The 23975-nt window shown below is 40.7% G+C and overlaps 1 protein-coding gene across 1 annotated transcript in view; it reads left to right on the top strand.

The window, feature by feature from the left end:
* The window catches only part of eys (eyes shut homolog), a gene marked incomplete at both ends in the record, with an annotated part of 187861 nt that overhangs the window by 81944 nt on the left and 81942 nt on the right, over positions 1-23975 (top strand). The window contains 7 exons of the mRNA XM_080848748.1: positions 360-505; positions 4827-4998; positions 5149-5227; positions 7418-7608; positions 10096-10220; positions 11693-11817; positions 12652-12880. Of these exons, the coding sequence (XP_080704874.1) occupies positions 360-505; positions 4827-4998; positions 5149-5227; positions 7418-7608; positions 10096-10220; positions 11693-11817; positions 12652-12880 (1067 nt within the window). The remainder of the gene's footprint in view (positions 1-359; positions 506-4826; positions 4999-5148; positions 5228-7417; positions 7609-10095; positions 10221-11692; positions 11818-12651; positions 12881-23975) is intronic.

Here is a 23975-nt window from a genome sequence, read left to right as displayed (position 1 = left end):
CGTGGTTTAGTGACAGACCTGGGTACGCTAACTCAGAGTAAGGGGTACACCCCCTAAAAGAAGAGTCCTAAGGCTTTGTTTTGCTAGGAGAAGGAATCCATGGGGCTCTTCTGTTAGGAGTTAATCCACTCAGTTTTGTCCCTAAACAATGTACAACATACCCCCAGATCATTAAGCAGTGGTATTAAAAACAAACACTGAAAATAGGTAAATAATAGCTTTCATAAGCCTAGGTTTATTTCACCCTAAGTATTGGAATGATACTTCATTTTGAAGTATGAGCCTTCTGACTTTCAGTTCATTTCATCTCCTTTTTTTCCTTGGCTTGTTTTTTCTTTTATCTGGTTGGTGTGGATCAGCTTCCGGTGTAACTGTCCGCCAGGCTACTTCGGGGCCCTGTGCAGCCTGGACGTGAACGAGTGCGAGGCGTCCCCGTGCCTCCACGATGGTGTCTGTATCAACAGGCCCGGGGGCTTCAGATGCATCTGTCTCCCCGGCTTCTCAGGTACGTACATCTCCTTACCTCGCGGTGACACAGAATCAATGGCACAGACTAAGCGTCCTCTTGAATACAGCCCACTGCGGCTGCTAAGACGACATGACAGTATCTCTAGGCATCACTCTCTCCACACCAGGCATGCTTGGGTGGCATTTAAATCATTTTCCTTAAAAAAAAAAGATAAACATTTCATATGTGTTACCGTAGGGTGTCATTTTTTTTTTTATATGAATATTTGATTTATTCCCCATATACTGTATATATATAATTATTTTTTCTTCACTTATATATTTCCATTGACTGATGTTTTTTTATGAGCTTTTTATAGCCAAAGCCATCTTATCTTGATTCCTGTCAGACCATGTGAAGATTAATTTCATTTGTCTTCCGCACTGTATCATCAATTTATCCTATTCCAGGGGAAGAGGGAGGGAAATCTCAGAGGTATTGCGACTCTTGAGAGCAAAAAACCTGACACACACATGCCCCAATTCCCACAGAAGCAGCTTTTATTATTAGGCTCCCGCCCGGCATAGTACAAGTCATTACTTTTTCCCTTACTCTCAGCTCGTCTGAGGCAGTGGGGCTCTCCCCAGAGAGAAGAGCCAGAGGATATATTTTGGATTGGTTCAAGTGACTTGAGCTCATAGGAAATATTTGTCCTAATAAGACATGTTACGCCATTGCAACTTCTCAAGAGGAGAGACAACGAGAGCGTGGAGAGACGAGGGGAGGAAAAAGTGACAAAAGCCACTGTGCTTCAGTCTCATGTTTGTTTTATGTGTGTTTGTCATGTGGTCTTCAGCCTGTGAAACCTAAACCAACGAAAAGTTCCATTCCCTTACAATGTAAAATAATGATTTCTGCAATAACTAATGACATTTCTGAAACAATGTTATTGTTTCTGAGTCCTTGTTTTCTTCTCCTTTGATTTCAACAGATAGAGTCTGTATGGACACAGTAGCTTCCAGTCACAGCTTCTATTTGGCATAGGATTGTTGTTAGGCCTTATTTGTCACAGTGAGGCTTGAGGTGGAGTGTGCCATGTTCCTTAAGGGCTAGATCTGTGTGTGTGTCGATTGCATGGCCTCTCAGGCAGCAGCAAATCATGCCTTTGGAAACCAGGTGAAAGGACTGTCAGTCCAATCAATGTCTTCAATCAGTCAATTAAATGCTGAGTGGTAATGAGAATCTGTCCTCCAGGACTAAGACACATTTGATTTGCATTATAGAGCTCAGTGCAGAAACAGTGCTGGAATTCTAATTCGGTCGAGACGTTTAGCACCTAATTTATTATACATCAGTTGTACTCAGATGTATTCAGCTTCAGCTCCTACCTCACCTTAGTTGTTGCAACTCAATGGCATTCTAACCAAAACAGAAAAAGAAGTTGCCATGAAATTGTTTTAATTGGATTCACACTCACGTTTCTATGCCAAGCTAGGTAGAAACTAGACTGCACAGCATATGGAGTAATTATCATATGAAATGAAGCTTCCGTGTTCTTCGCACAAATTGTTCCAGGGAGCTCAGTCTTCACTACTTGAATTGATGCAAAAAAAAATCCCCCACCTCTTAAAAGATAGAAATCTCATATTAGCTTTCAAATTCCAACAGTGAGGCATAATTGTGGAGAAAAATGGAAGGTTATTTAATTTCTGGTACATTCTCAGATGAATTCGGGGAGATCCCTTAAGAAGGCTAACATTGGGATTAAACATAACAGGGTTTTAATCTCTTTTCTGCATTACTCCTCATATTTTACAAAGCCAGATGTCAAGATGCATTATTTATCGCTTCCGTTAAGGAAGTGCGGATTTAGGAGGTTTTATATAATCTTATTAAGAATTATGATCTATATTTTGACTAAGGGCTGTCCTCTGCAAAGGTTTAAGTGTTGAAATGGAGGCCTTGATTTCATGAGGTAGACTTTTTTTACCAGACGGTTTCTGTCTGACTGTCACCCTGAGTTCTGCGGATTTTGCTCTTTTTGGTTAATTACACTTACAGTATCACGAGTCAGACAGCACATAAGTCACTCTTATTGACCTTTGTAACTTTTAAAGAAAAACAAAAAAGAATTTGAGGCAACATTGCACAGTGTATTTACTGACAGAGCTTCCAGGGACATGCAGCTTAGATATGAAGAAAATGTATTAGTTAATAAGTTGAAGACTATGTACCATTGTGTCTCTTATTTATTCATGTATGCATTGATTCACACATCCATTTAGAAGTACTTGAAAAGATGTAAATGATTAATACACCCACTTAGCTTACTATTGCAGATGACCTCCTATGGCTTTGGTCAAGATGAAGTCTCAGCCAGCGGGTTATTTGAATGTTCAGCAAACCAGTTACGAGACCTAAAAAAGTACCTCAAACCATTATTTCTGAATATTGAAACTGACCCTAATTATGTGGAGCATTTTAGCTCTCATATAATGATGGAAGAATAATGTTCACAGAAGTTGTACTTATTAATAATAATATATTGTAATTGGCACATTATGCAGGTGCACACTGCACACTGTCTTCTTGCAGGAATATGATTTGGAACGTGTTGCTCCTGAGTAGCACCCATTTTTGACCACTGTTATTTCAGATATCCTGATTACTGACATTTGCAACCGGTGCATTTAAAAACATTCAATCAGTGCAACCGCATTTACATATAAAAAAGCTTGAATGGCCTGATTTAAATGACCCCTCACAGTCCCCATTGTTTCAGAGACTGTCGATTCGTATCCACCCATTGACAGTGTCACAGGAAGAGTCACCTCAGAATTGGTGGAGAGGGATTTTAAATATTCAGCAGTAAGCGTCGTGTTCACCTCGAATGAATAATGCTGACAGATTTGCCTATTTATTGTGTGTCAGCGGGGAACCCTTCCCTCCGTGTTATAATAGCTAACTATTTCACACATCCCCAAATCTGTTTGTCATGCTCTTGGCACTGTTTTCATACAGTGATGCTTTTGAAAAAGGCGATGGCATATGTATTGACAGTGAAAAAGGGGCTCTTTTCATATTTATATGCCTGGTGATTAATGACTGTCTTCAAAAGCAGCCACTGTTGTACCCACATCAAAGGCAAGAAACAGGCTCAGGATCAAAACTGTTTGTGCCGGTACATTTGGGCCATGTCAGCATGATGGACATTTCCACTAGCTCTTATGACTGTCCTTAGATAACATTTGAACCCTTCTTGCAATGTTGTGTCCCCATGCGTTATCCATTGAGGAAGTACGTACAACAACAACAATTTTCACTTCCACCTATAAGGTTGAAACACTGTCGCATTCTTTTCATTGGTCCTGCTATTTAACTGATAGTACAACACAAATGTGAAGCTGAAGTGAGCAGTGTCTAATCTCACACCTTTCCTAACGCAGATTCAGTTGAAAATGTGAGATGTGTTCTTCCTCTTTCTATTCTTGTCTGGTGATGTTTTGAATACCGTCAGATTGATTCATTTGAGCCAATTTCATTGTTGTTGTTTAGTTTGTGTAAGTACATAAAATTAAAAAAAACAGACAGATGGTACAGACTTGTTGGCCATAGTTGGAAATAGCACACTGGGTCATCATTTCTAGGTTGCAGCGTTAAATAGGTTTCATAAATAAATAAATAAGGACAAATAAATAAATTAATGAATGGTTGTGAAATCAGGCACCTCCATGATTCTGACCTACAATGCTCATACCTGATTTATTTGGTGCAAGTGTAAATATCCCCTAGTCTGAGGAACTGGACCATGATGAAACCATTATCTCCTTGTCCTCCTACACATGCCCTTTTGTCTATATGCAAATGAAAAAGTCTTTAATTTGAACTCCAAGGACAACCCAAAGGGAGCCTAGAGCTGTTGAATACATGTGTCGAGGGATACTCAGGGACATCACATTGTCACGCTTAGGAGAATGTCACATGTTTTTTTCTGTGGCAGAAAACAAACATCCGTCAGCCAATTACACCATAAAGAAAATGCAAATGGGGGGAATATCAAAGATACTCCTTTCCCTTTGAGTTGCAAATGGTGCGTGTTTGACTTTATGTACTAGAAAGCAGAGGACCTGGATTACAGATGTGCTGTCAGACACTGTGCTGTTATACAGAGGAAAATGGAGCTTCAATTTAATATAAAAAAAATGCCATACACATATTAATTTCATCCATACATGCATGGGATTATAATCCCAGCAATGGGATTGATTCCAGTATTACTTCCGATGAACTCTTATATTTCTAATGGCTTGTATATGTTGTTTTATCCAAGCTTTCTTGTTAACACAATCTTTTCTTCTGTCTTTCTCTTCATCTAAAGGAACATGGTGTGAGCTGAACGTCAATGAATGCAACTCAGACCCGTGCCAAAACAATGGAAGATGTGTGGACGGTCCCAATGGCTATCAGTGTTGGTGTGCAAAGGGGTTCACTGGCTCCGACTGCGAAACAAATATTGATGAGTGCTTGTCAAACCCTTGTCTTCGTGGCAGGTAGCTGACACATTTCTTGGACCAGCTATCCCTAATTTTCAGATTGATTATTGTAGTCCGTTAAAGATTTCCGATTGCAGTATTGACTTACGAGATTGATTGTTTGCATGTCATTATTCCTAATTTGTATTTTAACTGTGTTTCCTACAGCTGTGTTGATGGCACTGGGACCTTTCACTGTGACTGTGAGCTGGGGTGGACCGGCTATACGTGTGAAACAAACATAGACGTAAGCCTGCTACACATCAAAATAGAGTTAGTGATGGTGATGATGAATAATGGGAAACATGCCTCAGACAGACTGTATTTCCTTCTCAAGCAGCCTCACTGTAAGGGCCCACAGAGCCAAAATAGATCGAATTTGTGCCATTTATAAGGTTCCATAGAGGGAATGGAAAGGGCTGAAGTGGTAACATGATTCACTTGCCCCGAGATTACACCTCTCTATTCTGCGAATAACAGCTTTGCATTGATTGAAAGAGAATATTTACATTCACATTTTGAATCCTTTATGGGCTTTGAGTGCATTCAGTTCTCAGCACGCAACAGGAGCCACTAGTTTGTAGAGCATTCTGTGATAAACTGAGTAATATAAAAATGTGTGAATCTCTGCCGTTATCAGAGAATTTACCAGACTGTAAGGTGCTAAAAACTCGAATAACTGGCTGTATCTGCCTAGTTACTTTATATTTAATACTTATTCTGAACAGTCAGCAGTATCTGTAGTATAGCAGTTCTCTGTAGTCAGATGAGTATACTGCAAATAACAAAAAAAACACTTGTGTTGTCACATATTCTATAGTCACTCCCAACATAATGATACTTTTTAGCCATGTTTTGTCGTATTTAAAGGAGTCTTTAAAAATACTTTTGTGATTACATATCTTGTATTGGATTGTAATGAAATGAGAAGCTGATCAGCTGCTGCTGCAGCCTACGGTTTCTTTCGGGGTGGTGTGGGAATGATGAATGGCTGAGGCTCTGAACTGCTTCTCGCCGAGCAGTCAGTGTTTGGCCCATCTCTCGAAATGACTGATCATTTTGGTTATCTGATGCTCAACAGGTCACCAATTTTATACTCAAATGACAACTTTGTGGCAAAGAAAGATTAGGTGTTTTTGAGCCATGTACACACTGGTGGATGTCTGACTTGAAGCCTTATACTATAGTAAGTCTGGCAGTTACATTTCCCAACATCTGAGATACATCTACTACAAACAAGTAATCCCTTATTGAAAATTATTCCCAGTCTATTTATGTACGTACATTGTTTGAAGGGTTGTTGACAATTGGACATTCCACTACACAAGACATGCTTAATCCTCTGCCCCTTTATTCCTGCACATACTGTAGGCCTATTGTCCTTTAATGCCCTTCTTTTGCTAAAAGAATATCATACCCATAAGTATTGTTTTGGCATGAAGCTTTTATACACCACTTTGATTGTGCTTTACCTGCAACCGTTCTACTGAATCTTTGCTTAGCTTGTACTGTCCCCATATCAACTAATTTAATCATACAACTGATAGATCAGCCACACTTTAAAAGATGTTGCCGATTCCAAACAGGCACAGGTCTGTCCACTATAAAATAACTTAATGATAACTATAATAGCAACTGACCAAGTCCTGCTAGATATCTAGTACACCGAACAATGAGGCTGAGACAATGACAGGCCCAGATATTGCTGAGTCATTATGAGGTTGGCTGCAACATCACTAGAATAGAAATCTCCTTTCTACACAGCCTGAAAGAAAAAAAGAGAATGAATCACATAAGCATTGTGCAAATGAACAGTTCAAATGAATACCTGATTACATAGAAAGCGCTGAATCTGATTCCAGATTGATTTATCGCCTCTGTGCTGTTGCCTCAGATGGTCCCTGGAGAGCAGACTCTTGGCAGTTCCAAAGGATACTCTGAAGTGTTCCTGCAGAATAAAGAATTAAGCACTGAATGAGTCAGGCAAATGCACATGCTGTGCAGGTGTCGATCAGTGAATCAGCCCTGTATTGGGTTTGGCATCCGATGGGTCCACATACTTTATGTTTAATACATTCACTTTTGTGCTCAAAGAAGAAATTAAATACATTCACTTTTGTGCTCAAAGAAGAAATGAAATACAAATCTTTATAGTTGAAGGCATGTGTGCTCTTTGTGGGAGTAAACATGAGAATTTCAATAATATTTGTTTAATTAACAAGAAAAAGGCACTGAATTGGCATCAAACGGCGTTTCTCACCGTTGAGCATGTGTATTTGAGTGTTGATATCATGTTTGGGTTGCAGGGATTAACAGTGTTCAATAAACTGTCAAATCTTCTGCCTTTGATCTGAGGTTTTGAAGTCCAGAAGGCCTCCAGAGGCCTCAATCTACAACTTTAACTTCACTTCATTTACTCTTTTTTTCCTTCTTCCAGGAATGCAAGTCCAGGCCTTGTTTGAATGGGGGATCTTGTGTTGACCTCATTGATAAATATGCCTGCTTTTGCCTGGATGGTTATGCTGGAAAGAACTGCAAAGTGGATATCAACATATGCCAGCAAAACATGTCTTTGTGTTTCAATGGAGGGACATGTTTGGATGGGCCTGGTTCCAATTTTACCTGCAGGTCAGTTTGTATTTCCCCCTTTCTTCAATTAACAAATGCTAAAAATGGGTTTCAAGTGAGGCCACTTGCAAACCTAGGGCCTCTAGTAGATTGTATTATACATACTGTACATGCTTGAACATACAAGATATGCCTGGGCGATTTAAAGAACGTTGCAGATACATACTGAATGTGCTTTTGATATTCTGATCAATTAGTTGTTATACCAGACCATTCATAAAGCAGGTGTTTCAAAATGAGACTTACTAACTAACTAAAGGAAAAATGTATAGCAAATGATATACTGATTATGAAAAGACTGTTTCACACCAAAAGAGACCCATTTGAGAGAAGATGATGCTGGGTTTGGTTACACTGGAGCTGTGGGTGGAAGCCTGTGGCGAAGTCTTTTACACAAACACCTCCCCTGTCTGCAGTGTCATAGGACTGATTGATGCATCACATCTGATGGACAGGGCACATATCTTCAACTGTCTGTCTGTCTCTCACGTGCCTGTAATTGAATGAAGCTTAATTTTATCCATAAGTGGTACATTTAGCAGTGTTTATGTTTATGCCAATCTGAGATTGGTCTGTTGTTGCTTTGGTGCATTGCCTCTCACAATAAAACACTGAAATGGAATGTGTGCATACAGTACACAGCTGTTTGTTTGTGTGAGTCGTGTGAAAATCAGTGTGAATCATCAGTAAACCACTCTCTCCTTGTTCTTTACACTGAGAAGGGTGTCTTAAATAGGAAAGACTAACCCACCCCAGGTAAAGTACAAAAATACAGCCCAAACAAAGATAGGGGTGGTGGGAAGTAATTAGGCAAATTAGCCACCAAATTATTTTCAGAGCCATGTGGCATTTTGGAGCACAAATACCAGTGCCAAATGTCAAGTTGTGAATTTAGTTCGTCTGATAAGGCCATCAGGCCACTGTATTAATGAGCGTGTTCAGTCTCTCACATCTGAACATAAATAAGATGAACTCCACTACTAGTGTGCCACTACTCTAGGAGGAGGGAGAGAAGGAAACGGAGAGAGACAACACTTTAACCTTTAACTGGCCTTGTAGGTCTGTCCATCTTTAAGTGACAGATGATCTACTGTATGTTCATCCCTGATTAAGGCCTTGTGACTGTGAAGCTACTTGGGTGTGTGTGTGTTTGTAAACATTGCAGCTCGACTCAAACAAGTATAGGCATTTGGATATTAGATTGTGATGATATCATTCATCTGTGATGTTTCTATGTGAGCTCTGCATGTCTTTTGTAACGTTTATTCTTTAAAGACATCTGGCAGTTCAGAGGGAGATGAAACTACAAATAGAGTTGGCCTTGTTCTTCATCAGCACCAATGGAAGTTTTGAACTCGCAGCCAAGCGACACGTTCACATTGCAGTGCAGACAATTATGAATGGGGAATGTAGAACAGAGAATTGTAGTCAATGGAAAATGCATTTTTATTGGATTGATTTTCTCAAATGGAAAACAAATGCTCTCATTGCACCCCGTATCAGAGAGCACTCTTACTGGCCTACTGGCGTCTCATTTGGTAATGGATACAAGCACACGTTCTTGGATGGCGAGAGAGGACGAAATGTGGTTCAATCAATTTTATATTAAGCTCCATATTTTGCATAACAATGCTGGATTGCTTCAGATTGGTTGATGATTTGTGGGTTTGATAGCCACTCAACTGCCTCGAGGGAGCAGCGTGGCCTCTCTAAATTGCATTTCAATGATCTAACTGGGTAACTGCTAAGATGTCTCCCTACCTTTATACCCAGTGTAATTTCGTCAAGGCGCCTTGACGTAAAGGACAAATTAGTAGCAATTATCAGGAAAGGGCTTCTACATTAAATATCGTGTTTGTATTCATGTTGGAGTAATGCTTGTGAGTTGCCTGAATTGCACTCAGAATGAGTGAATGGCGTCATCAAGCGGAATCTTGGCAGTAAGATTTGAAAAGGGGAAATACATTTTGAATGACATGTTTTCTATCCCAACCGAACAACATTATTCATGTGCTAAGAGTTCCTGTTCATGGCTTTACTGTTGTATATGCTTTGCTCTTAGTACTCAACATCAATAACTGTTAATTAGGACCGTGCACCCATGTGGAAAAAGTCTGAAAAATGTATATACGTTTATTTTTAAACATGATAACAGTGTATTACCACATATATTTATAGCCTTTTAATTTATACAAACAGAAAACATGTGTTCTATAGGCATATATATATATATAGAAGTATATACAAGTATTTAGAATATTCAAGCTTTTTGATGTGGGCAGAGTGAAACCTGAATCTGAGTCCGACATTGGTGAACCCCTTAACTTGTGTTCTGAACATGGCAATTAGTGCCATTACTCTATGACAATGGTCAATATCTTTGTATCATATTTTAGTTAGCACAATTCTCAGTGGCTGTCTGTGCATGTACTTAAACCAAAATGTAGTCAGGTGAAGTGATATAAATGTTTTTAAACTATCTTCCAGCTGCCCACCAGGCTTCGTTGGTGATTTCTGTGAGGTTGATCACAATGAATGCTGCTCCGAACCCTGTCAAAACGGGGCCGTCTGCCAGGACCTTACCAACGGATACTTCTGTCACTGTAGACCAGGTAAGGCTTCATGCCGAAAATACATCCTGGTTAAATCCAGTGTGTTGGGATGAAAGTAATTTCAAACGTATCGCGTGGCGTTTTGGATGTTGAACATTAAGGCTTGCACTGTGCTTTTAATATTACGTGCCTCATTGTATGTTTGTTTACGGATCCAAGAAAACAAAAGACAGACCAGCACCTGAGGACTTCAAGGTTAGAGAGGCAAAACATGAGCCTAAAAAGTGCTTTCAACTGCATTTTCATATTCTAAAGGCAAATCAAACCAAATTAGTCACGCTGGCTGGTGTTTATTAACAGTTTATCAGGCCAGTTCCCTCAAAAGGGCATGATTCGACGCGATTTTTCAACAACAGTTGGGGGTCAGCAACGTTTAGTTTTTTTCTGATTTCCTTTTATCAAAATAGTTTAAATATTCTTTGTTGTCCAGATGAAGGCAAGCTTATTCTCATTTCGTAGATTACCATCCAGCTGGACCCATGGAGCCTTTAAAGGAAATACTGCTGAGTCAGTATCTTAAGCCTTCCAGGGGCACCTAATTTTTAGAGCGACACAAGTTAAAATGTAGTACTACAGGAGGATGGATTCCAGGGGGGGGAGACTAGGAAAGCAGACAAGACTGACTGGAGGAAAATGTTGACGTTAGTATAAATCAACATGCCACCTAGCGTGGCATGGCATAGAGATGCAAAATGGCACATGTCAGACCGTGAGAGGATATGATGTGTACGTTCACTATGGTTTCTACTCTCACTTATTTGTTTCTTGAATTATGTCATAAGCATTCTACAGCATTAAGAAGAGCCGTGTTATAAGTCATTTTAAATATTATACTCAATTATACTCTATCCAAATTTGTTTTCCATTTTCATTTCATTTGAAACAACAGTCGTAAAATGATCATAACACTTACCATCAAGCAGAGAGCTCATTCAGATGATCAGACTGATATTCTGTTTGTTAAGAGTAGAGATCAATATGTTGTTGCACTGAAGAAAGAGGCATGACTTTAGAGAAGAAATTCATGAAGAAAAAATTTGCCACGCCATAAAGAAAAATCTTAACTTTATTTCAAAGTATACTGCACTGAATTTTGGGAAAAGTCAGTAATGGTTACGTCCATATTTTTTGGTTGGATATTTTGTTACATTCACTTTTTTAGTTTTCTTCTCCTTTCTTTAAGGCTTTTGTTTTTCATCTGTTTTCTGTGCCTTTCTTTCTCTCTCTGTCTCTCTCGCTCTCTGTTTCCCTATTCCCTCGTGTTCTGCCTTTTCTTGTCAGTGTACTTGTGCATGCTGATGGAGGGCCAAAGCAAATCACTGTGCTGGGCTACGATTGATATTCACTTCAGAGCCACGGCGCAGGGGAGTGGGGCATTGGGGGAGGAGGGTGGGGGGCAGGGGGGGTGGAGGGCAATGCGATGCGCTAGGGCGGGCTCACCCTGGCACTCTGTGGGCTTTTGTTCCTGGCAGGTTGGACAGGCCTTCACTGCAAGGATGACATTAATGAGTGCCTGCCGCAGCCATGCAACCAAGGGATGTGCATCCAGAATGATCCAGGCCATGGCTACACCTGTTTCTGTCGGCCCGGATTTGTGGTGAGGCTCGTCTGCTCCTCCTCCTCCTCCTCTTCATCTTTATCTCCCTCTCTCTGTCTCGTCCCCTTCTCTTGGCAAGACATAAGGGAAACAATACTGTTTGTCTTTCTTGTGTCAAGTGTTTGTCTTTCTGTCTTTCTCAGCTCCCCACACCCCCAGCCTCAACCCGCTTCCCCTACACAGCATTGGCCTTTTGTTTACCCTTGACTTTCTTGGGAGCGGGAGCTTGCCGGATTCTGTAGTGCCCCACACTCTGGTGCATCTGCACCCAGAGGCCCCCTAGCTATAATTGCATCTGCAGCTCGACGTAAAGCTAATTTGCACCCGTATTTAGGTGGATTTCAGACACGCGCTGCTGAAGGAATTCTAATGTTCTTCCCACACAAAGCCCCATTGTTGGCAGGTGGCAAGTTGACCGGCCTGTATCATTTGTTGCAGCATATTGCATCAAAGACGTTTTAATATTACATTTATTGAAGGTCCCTTCAAGTCATATGTGTCCTCTGTCGCAATTATTACTGTGATCATCAGACAGGAAGATGGAGGGGAAAAAAGCACACCCTCGGGACTCGGCGCTCACGTGAGCATCGGCAGGCCTTGCATCAGAGCGCCAATCAAACGTGCTTAAATTCAGCCAGTATTTCAATATCAAACGACTGCGTCTCACGTACAATGTTTGGTGTATCACCTGGGTCCCCAGAGGCATGTTGTTTTAAAAAAAGAGAGAAATATGTTTTGCATACAGTAGTGCTATATTAGCTCATCTGAATCAAAGCGGGAGCCACTCGTCACTCGCAGCCAGCTTACCTACAAGTGTGCTGCTTCCTCTCCCAGGGGAGCCACTGTGAACACAATTACGATGATTGTCTGCTACACCCGTGCCCCGACGGCTACGCCTGTGTGGACGGCATCAACAGAGCCAGATGCGTGCCTGCTGAGCCCGGTGTCCTGTCTGTGCCAGCGACGGCGCAGCCCCCGTGGGGCCCCGGATCCGGCACCTTTTTTCCGCTGCCAACCGCGACCATCCTGCCAATTCCTGTGCTGCAGAACACTGAGCCAACAGGTAGGCCAGGCGTTAATTTATCTTATTTATCCATGCGCACTACTAATGCGCCAACAACAAGTCAAATTAGCTAGAACCTTTAATTCCTAACCAGGGGTTCTCTGGATCTCTTGCTATGCATGTTGGGTCTTCAAGCATTCCATGAAAAGTGTAACATATCAGTTATGAGGGCAAATTGAGCAATCCCTTCAAACGTCTGTTTTTATTTAGCAATGCAGTCTTCGTTGTCTTTTCTCAGGGTTTGTCGTTACTCCTGCTGGTACAACCTACCATACATACAATATGTATTTAACATTGGTGTGTCTGTAGCATGATGGAGTAGTTCATTTAAACTCAACACTTTACGTGCCGAGTCTTACACTATAACTGTCCATGGCTTCTTTGTAGTAAATATTTATTATTAGTGTAGTATATTATATTAGTACAGTGTGCTGTCAGATGAGATGAGGGGTGTACAAGGTGTGCGTGTGGGTAAGGTTTCAATTAGGTTTAGGAGTCTATGTACAACATGATAAGTGCAAGTACACAACTATTCATTACTGAAGTGCATTGTAACAAGGACACTTTATATGAAGTGGGCCCACACAATGGAACTAGAAAATGCATTTCCTGAAGGAAATACCAGTGCATGAAATGCAAAAGTTAGGAAAGGAAGAAGAAAAGAAAGAAGAAAGGAAAGAAGAGTGGAAGAAGGAAAGAAGAAAGGATAGAAGAGTGAAGAAAGGAAAGAAGAGTGGAAGAAGAAAAGAAAGAAGAGTGAAGAAAGGAGAGAAGAGAGGATGAAGGAAAGAAGAGTGAAAGAAGAAAAGAAAGAAGAGTGAAGAAAGGAAAGAAGAGTGGAAGAAGAAAAGAAAGAAGAGTGAAGAAAGGAAAGAAGAGTGAAAGAAGGAAATAATAGTTGAAGAAGGAAAGAAGAAAAGGAAAGAAGAGTGAAAGAAGGAAAGAAGAAAGGAGAGTGAAGAAAGGAAAGAAAAGTGAAAGAAGGAAAGAAGAGTGGAAGAAGGAAAGATGAGTGGAAGAAGGAAAGAAGAGTGAAAGAGAAAAAGACAGTGAAAATATTGAAAAAAGGAGATAAAAATGGAGTGAAGAAGAGAGATTGAGTGTGAGAGAAAGTAGACTGAGAGGGATAGAGAGAAAGATGGAGCGATGGAGAGAAAAAAAGTAGAGAATGGAAGGTGTCTTAATGTTCCTAGTTACAGTTAAATTGAGAGGGACAGAGAAGAGGTTCCTTTGATTTGGCGCAGCTGTCAGTGAAGCACAGGTGCAAGCCAGTTTAAAGACCCTATTATGATGTCATAATGGCCCAATGTAAGTCAATGGGAAAATTTCGATTAGTTTTTAATTAATATCTTAAAAAGTATAAAGTTTAGAAAAGTGAAAAATACATAGCATAAGTGTCCTTTACAAGACCTACGCGACAAAGTTTGAATGAAGTTTCTACGTTAAGCGGTTCGGGCTGAATTAATCGCAGAAAAAGGTAACAAGAATAAGAAGAAGAAGAAGAAGAAGAAGCCTAGGAATAACAATACAGGGCATTTCATGCACTGTAATTAGTGGAATTCCGGGTAACTCATTTGAATCGTCCTCTAAGGGCAGTATTTAATTGTGTAATCTTACCACTAAAAGTCAATGGCCTTAATAGAATTCAGTGTGTGTGTGTGTGTGTGTGTGTGTGTGTGTGTGTTAGTGCCTGTGTTTGTGTGTGTGTGTGTGTGTGTGTGTGTGTGTGTGTGTGTGTGTGTGTGTGTGGGAAGGGTGGACTTCATTTAATTTCCCTGTAAGTGTTAAGATTTGGTTAGATTTGATTGCTTTCTGAAGCCATTACACTTGCAGTCACCACACGGAGCATTTGGGCTCGGAAAGAGCACTCTAAATATTCCCTGAGGCATAGGTGTGTTTTGAAACTCACTGAAGCATCATGGAGCAGAGACCCTCATATAATAGCCAAGGAAACTCAACCGGCACAACTACTATTTGGTCTGCTCCCATAGGCAAACTGAACGACCGTTAAAAGTCCGTTGTATAAAGATTTACTCTTCTCACTGCATTTATGTTCAGCGGGTCGCTGCGCTGAAACAATTAAATACACAGTTTTGGTCATGCAAGTAATTATGCAATGGTATTGTGCATTCGCAAACTTATCTATCACTATCCCTTCACTGTTGAACTGATGGGACATGATATGATTCAGTTGAGTTTCAAATCTTTAACTGGTTATGCTTACACTGTTGTGGCAGTTAGAAATAATATAGTTTTTAAAACATTGTAAAAAAAAAAAAAAAAAATTGTTAAGTTTATATGAAAGTAGTATGTATCTGTAGATATTGTTATTGCCACAGTAAACATGGGGACAATTTTAAATGACACCATTAGCATTATTACAGTTCTGGGTTCTGGGACATTTTCAATTTAACCATCATAGACTGGGGTTTAGTGGCCAGCATATTAAGATGGGCCGTCCTCTTGAAGTTGATGGAGGTAGAGCGGGGCCTCTCCACACCTCCTCTGTGCTCCTTTCAAGAATGTCTTGGTGTCTGCTGGAGTTTTCCTCAAGTGCGGAGGCTGAGCAACTGAGTGATCAGAGCTGGATCGTGCAGACAGGTTGAGATTGGGGTCGAGATCGCCCGGCAGATAAACCGCGACGAGCCGCTGAGTTATAATCTGGAAGAGGCTCTCTAAATCCATCATCAATAATGGATTTGGCCATCAGTTTGACCCGCTCTGATGAGGCTTATTTGATAGATAGATGACCTGATCTCCTACAGGCTGTGTATTGTTTTGACACTCTCCAGTGACCTGTGAGCTGGCTCTGATGCAGTGTGCCCAAGCCCGGGACAGAGGGCTGGAGCGCTGGACCAGCTCCACTCAGCTAAGCTCCTGTGCACTGACATGAGTGTTTACATTATGTGTTTTATACCTACATACTGTTAAGTTATCTATCTATCTATATACAGTATATATATCTTTCTCTCTCTATCTATATACATTTTACAGCCATATCACAGTGTGTGTGTAGATTTAATGTAGATTCATATTGTATTTATTCAAAATCCAATAGAAAGGATGCCATTTAAAGCATTTGTCGTGGCCGTTTATGCAGACAGTTGAGGAAAATCATGCACAATGTGAAACAAAATGTCTAAAGACTGACAACTGACAAACTACATGATTGTGCTTTGATTTTCCCCCGATTTCTGTTTCTTTGATGGATGTAGTGTGCTTGATTGTTATGCTTGATTGTTAACATAATATACTTAAAATAATCTACTAATCAGATGCAGTCAAATAAAGTGAAAAACTAAATATTTCAACAAACAGATTTCCTATCTGATATTGGTTATTTATAGTCATCCTGACATATAGGGTTTATGGATGTTATCTGTTATTACTCAAGGTTCCGTTTAATCTTGCATAATACTGTTTTCAGCAAAGCACCATTAATTTGTGTGGTGTGATCATTTCATCATTAGACATATTAAGATCTTATGATGATTGTAAAAAAGCACTACTATTGGCACAATACCAATGAGGTCTAAAAAATCTCATGAATATATCTATGTAGGTCGCTCTCTAAAAACAACCAGTGCCCTAGGTACAACTATAAATAGATTCTCATGGCACTCAGTGAAACCTCTGCACACACTTTGTGCCATCCTGTCTCTTCTATTTCTACCTGAGAGCTCAAACAATGTGAACATGAATTTCAAAGGATGCAGGCAAACTAGGAGAAGTAAACTTTTTTTCCCCTAGTGTTTTTTTTGTGTGTGAAAAATGTTTAATGTGAAGCAAACAGAAAATAGTGCTGAGGCTGCTGGCTAGCTGGACAGAGGCACAACCTCCAGGTGACCTGCGATGGACTGTCTGTGGGTCAGAAAAAGTACGATAAATCACTTCTTCACACTACACTATCACTTCCTAACAAATAAGGAAGGCATGTCATTTACAATCTCTATGTCCTCTAATGGGGGTCTCTGTGACCACAGAAGCCTTGCTATTTCACTTAACAGTGATATCACTCGGACATGATTTAGACAGTGTAAGGACTATGCCTTAAAGGCCCTGCATGTCTGTCACCTTAGCAGGCTCGTGTTTAACCGGGTGCAGTGGTGACTGAGTCGGACAGTCTACTCATAACTCCACTGTTGAGAGAAAGCTCCACGATAGATCACGAGACGACAAGCTCAGGCGCCCACCCCAGGGCACCGGCACCTGCTATCGCTCGCAGCCAGATGGGACTGAGAATAAATGGCATTAGCCCCCAAACCTGAAGCCCTCGAGATTAGCATGTGGTCACTACTAAGGTGTCTCATTTCCATTTACTGTCCTCACAGCTTATCCTAATTATTAAAAAAAAAAAATATGTTTTCTGTAAGCTGTGGAACATGTGCCGAAATATTTCATATATAAGACAGTTTCTGCCACAAGTAATTTGCAAAGCAGTGAATCTAGGTATTTGATCAATACCATGCCTTCTCCCTTGGAATATGACCAAAGAATTACTGGGACCCCTTACTATCCTCTATGAGGTGCAGAAACAGAACAGGGTCATGTATTTGCCAAACTAAGTAAACTACTTAGAGTTTTGTTGTACGATTAGTTGAATGGATTAAACAAACTGGGCTAATGCTGCAAACTTTTCTTCTGAAGGCTCTTTTATGAATTATAATTATGCTGACAGTGTTTAAATGATGTAGAATGAACTCTTTTGATGTCTTCTTTCATATCGTCTCTCAGGTGGCTCTCGGTGTCACGCTTGTGTCACAACAGCACTCTGAATATTCATGGTCTAAGGCCTCTCCTTATTGAAATATCCTTCAGGGGGAAAAGCAGAAAGAGTAATTTGCTGAAAAGCAAAATGTAAACTGACTAAACCACTTAACAAACTATTCGTCCTAATCTGGGCTTGCAAATAAGCAGAACATGTGACACTGGTTGTTAAGTGCCTTGCATATCAAACAGCGCAATCTCATCACTCTTATGTATATTGCACTACCCTTCAGCTCCAGGAGAGCAATTGTATCCAACAGAGCCAATGACTGACATAGTTACCTGCAGCGATATTGCACATGTTTAATAGTCCTAGTGGAACAGAGGCCAAGATTTACACTCAATTCCATGGCCGCAGGGTTGAGAGAAAGGAAGTGATGAAATAGTCTCTACAGTGTTTTTGCGCGTGATGTTTACCGCTGACTGACGTGGACCCTGATTGACTAAAACTATGGTGTGGTGATCGTTGTAGTAGGTTAGTGTGGTGGTCGTTGTAGTAGGTAAGTGTGTTGATCGGTGTAGTAGGTTGTGATCGGTGTAGTGTGTAAGTGTGGTGATCGTCGACGTAGAAGGGTGATGTGGTGATCGGTGTAGTAGGTTAGTGTGGTGATCGGTGTAGTAGGGTAGTGTGGTGATCAGTGTAGTAGGTTTGTGTGGTGATCGGTGTAGCAGGGTTATGTGGTGATCTGGGGAAATAAACACAAAGCAGTGACAATGGGGAGTAAGGGGTGAAAAATATCCTTTTATTTAACAACACAAATCTGAATAAAACATTTGCAAGACTATATACAAACCGAAACAATTAATAGGCGGGTAAACCCCGAAGGGAAAGATGAAAAGGTGGCGAGTCACATACCAAACTTTAGTAAAAAGAACACCACAACAACCACACGCTCACACACCCCCCGGGGCAAAAGAAGCACGTATCGTGCACAAAACAAAGAGCCTCCCTTACATTCCGCCATGGGGGTTTAGATAGACCAGGTGATCACTGACATCCCAGAACACAGCCAGGAAAACCTGTCATTTAGCTCAATCAATCAGATTGATTAGAGCTGGTCAAAGTACACTATAAACTGGACATGTGTAAAGACGGGGAGTTCACCCTACTGTGCGTCATGGACAACTAAATAAGAAAATGAAAATACATGAGAGCGTGTCAGGCAATACAAATAAAAATCAAAACAATAATGTAAAAGAACACATACGTACACCTTGGTTACAGTGAAGGCAAATAAAGGCCAAACAATATAAAGAAAAATCAAAGATGACTGGAAATGAATTAAATGAGTTGTGCGGTGAGAATCACATTGTCACAATCAGCTGTTCAGGGCATCAGTATGATGTATTTTTCAGGTAAGAAAATAAGCCAGATTGATTGACCACACGACTGTTCTGTTTTTCTTTTTGCACACTGTGAGGCTGTTTCTGGATTAAGGCCAGAAGAAAAAGAAAGAAAAAAAAAACAAGTCCTCCCCCTTCACCCAGAGTCAGCACAGGGGATACATGGATTGCAAAGGTGTCAACGTATTCAGGAGACGTATTGTTTTTTCACTGTTGTAGGCCTAAGAAAAAATGCATAGGCAGCAGTGGTCTGTCATTTCACCCGCTCTTGTACACCTAACAAAACAAGTGGAAATCCATGTACGCTGAGATGTGAATGGGTAACAGTAAAGAACACACAGTCCTCTCGTATCAAGCGAGTACCATTTAAGAATGCATTTTTCATTCAGGCAGGAATACTGTGCCAGGTCAAGCCAGCAGGCCAGCCGCTCAACATCCTTCTTTCTCTCCCTCTCTGCCTCACTCTATCTCTCTTTTTCTCCCTCTCTCACTCCATCTTTCTCTGTGTCTCTCCCTCTCTCGCTCTATATCTCTCTGTGTGTCTCTGTCTCTCTTTCCGTGTATCTTTCCCTTTTCTTCTCTCTCTCTCTCTCTTCCCCTCTCTTTCTCTCCCTCTCTCTTTTCTCTCTATACAGCACTTACCGTATCACTATGCTATCATTGGACAGGGTATTGCACTGTGAAACTGCCTCGCCATCAGCTGGGAGGCCATAAGTAAATCATTACCTGGTTGCACCTGTAAATGCTAATTTGTGCCTCTTCCCTTCCCCCCATACCCTCATTGCATCCGAGTCGGCATCCCCTCATTACAGTCTGACACCCAGTAATGGTAGTTAGCGATGCAGATGAGCCAAGTCAGGAATTTGCATGGGTAATTAATGAGCAATTGCAGTGTTACGAAAAGAGACCCCAAATATGCTGTCCTCTCTCCAACTGTGTGCTTGCTTCTTGAATGGTGAAAAGCACCTGCTTTCCTGCCTTTTAGCCCATTTTTACAATTCTGTGAAGAAAAATACCTTAAAGGAATGCAAACATTGGGCATCTTCCTGTTATGTAGAAAAAAATTCAAGATTGCCGAAGGGGGGATATAATTTCACTCCTATTCGCAGGGAGTCTGCGTTGAAAGGGAGAAAGTTGGAGGCTGGCAAGCCTAACCAGTTAAAGCACAAAAAGTGGAACCTGGGAAAGAGACTGGAGCTAACTGCTAATTAGCCATTCCAGTACCTCCTGGCTGTCGCCTAAGACTGCATCAAAGCCTACATCAGACCAAACAAGGCTTTAAAATTAATGAATGGCTTTGTCTCTGAGGGGTAATTTTCCATCATCAGCACAAGCAAAAGCTCAGTGTGACAACGGGGGGAGGAGATAGCGCAGCCTCAGTCACAATTCATTCAATTCTCATTAATTCCTCAGATCACAGCCTCCCTCTGCCCCCGATAATTCTCTCATCTCCGCTCAGATGTTAGCCGCCCAAGCAGGTATTGGTCGTATCGAACTACAGCATGTACAGACAGATTTATGCGTTTCTGTGGGAACCAAACGACAAAGAGTAAATCCAGCATGCTGATTAGTATATTGCAGCCCCTTGAATGATGGGCTGTTTATTGTCGATGTGCTTCGACACATTTTATACCTTATCGTAAAAGCAGCAGGTTTTGTCTGATGTCACTAGCAGACCTACAGTATGTGAAAAATCAGGTACAGTTTTACTACGGAGGACTGACCTGGGTGTAACCATCTAATCAGCATAAGAGTATGCTAGCGCAGCCCTAAAATTACAGTCTGTTTGCCTGGCTACTTAATGCACGGCTGTGCACTCTTGCTCCTTCCCCCACTTTATTTGAATTCAGCTGTGTGGGATGAATGGCAAATATCCCACATATGGGTATTATGTGCAAACAGTTATTGCAATTGTCCGTGAAACGATTTTGAATAGATGGATTGAAGGTTAATGATTAGTAGGATGATATTCTAATTAGTGAATCATTTGCTGGCCGTTTAAAGTAAACAAACGCAGTTTCTTAACAGGAAGATTGTTCAGTGTGTCACTTGGAGCCTGTCGTTTTCTTCTGCTTTGGCCATTGCCTCTCTTTTAAGCATCTCAAAGATTGTATCCACTCAGAGCCGACTAAGTCAATCTCAACTTGTGTGGCTTTCATTTGCCAGAGTAAATGTGATTGAGTCTGGTATTTCATATTCCAGTGTTATAGGGGCAATGCTATTTGCATTCAACAGGCCTTGTTTTTTTATAAGCTATAAAACTGTCATTTCTATTTAACTGATCAAACAAATACGTGGCTTTTCAATCAGATGAAGCTGTTTCGTTTATTACATTTTAGAGATGATTATATGAATGGGCCCTATTGTATGGCCCTCAATTTTAAATACTTGACAATGTCAATGAAACCCCCCAGACACTATGGTAAAGGAACATTGCTTTTGAAATGCCACAATATTTACATGATATTTTATTTCAAAAAACAGTTTTAAACCTGTTATTTGAGTTACATATGAACGCCTACAGAGCCTCTCTTTGTGTATGCTGTCATCTCACTGGGAATGGAGTTTTAAGGCAAATGCATTCGGAGGCTTGCTCAGCTCCCCCACACTGTTTTTCTTCGTTTCCGATGCGTGTTCCAGTAAAGCACACAGGAAACAAACATGAATCAGGGCAACATTGTGTTGGAGTCACTGCGTAGGACTCCTTTCCTGAGAAAAAATGGTAACATTTTCAACTAAATGTGACACCCATTAGGCATAAACTAGCTTAGTGCTCCGACAAAATTGTGCAAGTCTGATGATTAAGTCTGCTAACTTGTCTGCTTCACTACCCCCAATAAAGCTCGGTGCTGGTGCGACTTTCACGGAAATGTCCTGCAATTACCCGGTAACATGGACGGAAGAAGGCACGGTTATCACAACTTACAATGAGCCATGTAATAAACCTGCCTCTTAGCTAGATATCTTCTCCCTGCCTGTAGTGCTGGAGTCACTTACATGCTTCATAGCTTGTGGCACAGCCAAGAGGCTTGCACACTGATGAGACCTAATACAGGTAGATTTGGTGCCTTCTTTATTGATAGCTTAAGCAGCACTTGTGACTGTTAAAGCACTTACTAATTAATGCGCAGATGTAAAGATTTTTTTTCTGTTTGCATGTGATTATCATAAACGCAATGTTAAGTATGCATGGGTTGAGCTATTTACTTTGTGCATTTCTGCAAGGGCTTTATTCAGGGCATGGTTTATAAGGTTATTATAAATAGTGTGAGAGTGTTGTATAATGCTCTTGAATTCGCAGTGGGTCGGAGCAAAGCCAATGTGATGATAATGCTAATCAGTGTGAAAAGCCTCTGTTTCAGAGCACAGAGGTCACAACAGCAAAAAAAATTAAAATAAAAACATACTGTGCAGCATTCACACGAAAAGCTGTGAGTTATTCGCCCCCCTGGTTATTACTTACATGGAGGGTCAAATCCATGACTAGAAGGTCATGTACAGAACAGGCTTACACATCTAATTTCACAACATAATGGTGTCACACATGCTTCTTAAACTTTAATTACAGCTTAATTATTTACTATGTCATTATAACATGGGGTAATGTGACTCTCCTTCAAGAGTTGCTTGATGGATAAAACCAATGGGTTTGTATATACGCTTTTTTTTTTTTTTTAGAACCTTCAATGTCAAAAATATAGTGCCAATGTGTTGTTCTAAACTAGAAAGAGTGTTATACATAATCAGAAGTAGCATCGTGATTACTGCTAGTGCACAAACAGTACTTCTTTCAAATGAGTCCTCCTGGCACTTGTGTAGATGTGTTTTCATAGAGGTCTTTGGTCGATTCAGCTTTGGTGCTTGGCTGTATTTATTGTATCAGTATTAGATTTTACAGAAAGAAAATTCAAGGGAGAAAAATGGAAATACTGAGACAATGAGATATTAAGTCGTTATTTCAAGATATTAAGTCGTCATTTCAAGACAATATTTTAAAATAACAAAATGTTAAGTTGTAATTTTAAGATACTATATCATTATTTCAAGATAGCGTGTCGTAATTTCAAGACATTAAATCATAATTTCAAGATAATATCTTTAAAAAAAAAGGTTTAATACCTCAAGTATATTCTAATATTTGTAATGGCTTCTGAGCTACCTCAGCTTTGAGTGTCCTTTATTTGAAAATCTCTTAAACACCTCCCTACCTGACCCATCGCACTGGTTTATCCAGATCATCCTAGTGGTCAGTGAGGATTACGCACCGGTAGCTCCAGCGCTGACTGAGCCCTTGCATTCAGTTCACCGTTCAATGTTGATGGCCTGCTCCGAAAAGCCCACATTAAGAGACCACTAACACCCCTCCATGAGGGCATTAACACACAGTTATTTGTGTGACCGTACGCCACTCTGTGAGGGCAAAGGCATGGCCTCTCCCCCATGTTCACAGCCCGATCCAGCGCTGCTCGGGGCGCTTGCCTGCGGCACTCTCTTTGTGGCAGCCACTCTCTGTGCGGTTTTGCCATTGTGTTCAACAACTGAATCATGATGTGCTGTTGAACTGGTATTTTACTGAGCGTTTCAAGGGCATTGTGATCTCTGAGGATGGACTCATTTGGAGGGTAACGGAAATGACTGGTATTGCCTGTTCAGAGTGCTTGAACTCAGGACCTGTTAAATACACTCTGACCATGAACATGAATGTATAGTTTTGTGACTTGATTTGATCACCACCACTCAGGTTCATCTCAGTTTTGAAAGCCCTTTTGTGGCTGATTCAACAAAGCTTTCAGTACTGCTTTACACTGTTGGGTGGACCCTTCACCCTTTCCTACTTCAGAAAGACATTGCATGATGGCTGGCTGAACAGAGTGAGACAATGGCAGTTCGGTACTAGTTGGCATTAGAATGTTCATGCTGCTAAAGAGTGGTGTTTTTAAATGTCTTAAAGTGAAATATTACCAAAAACATTCTGTCACTGTCA

The sequence above is a fragment of the Sprattus sprattus genome, assembly GCF_963457725.1.
Source record: "Sprattus sprattus genome assembly, chromosome: 12".
NCBI classification, from domain to species: domain Eukaryota; kingdom Metazoa; phylum Chordata; class Actinopteri; order Clupeiformes; family Clupeidae; genus Sprattus; species Sprattus sprattus.
This window is presented reverse-complemented; position numbering and strand designations above follow the sequence as displayed.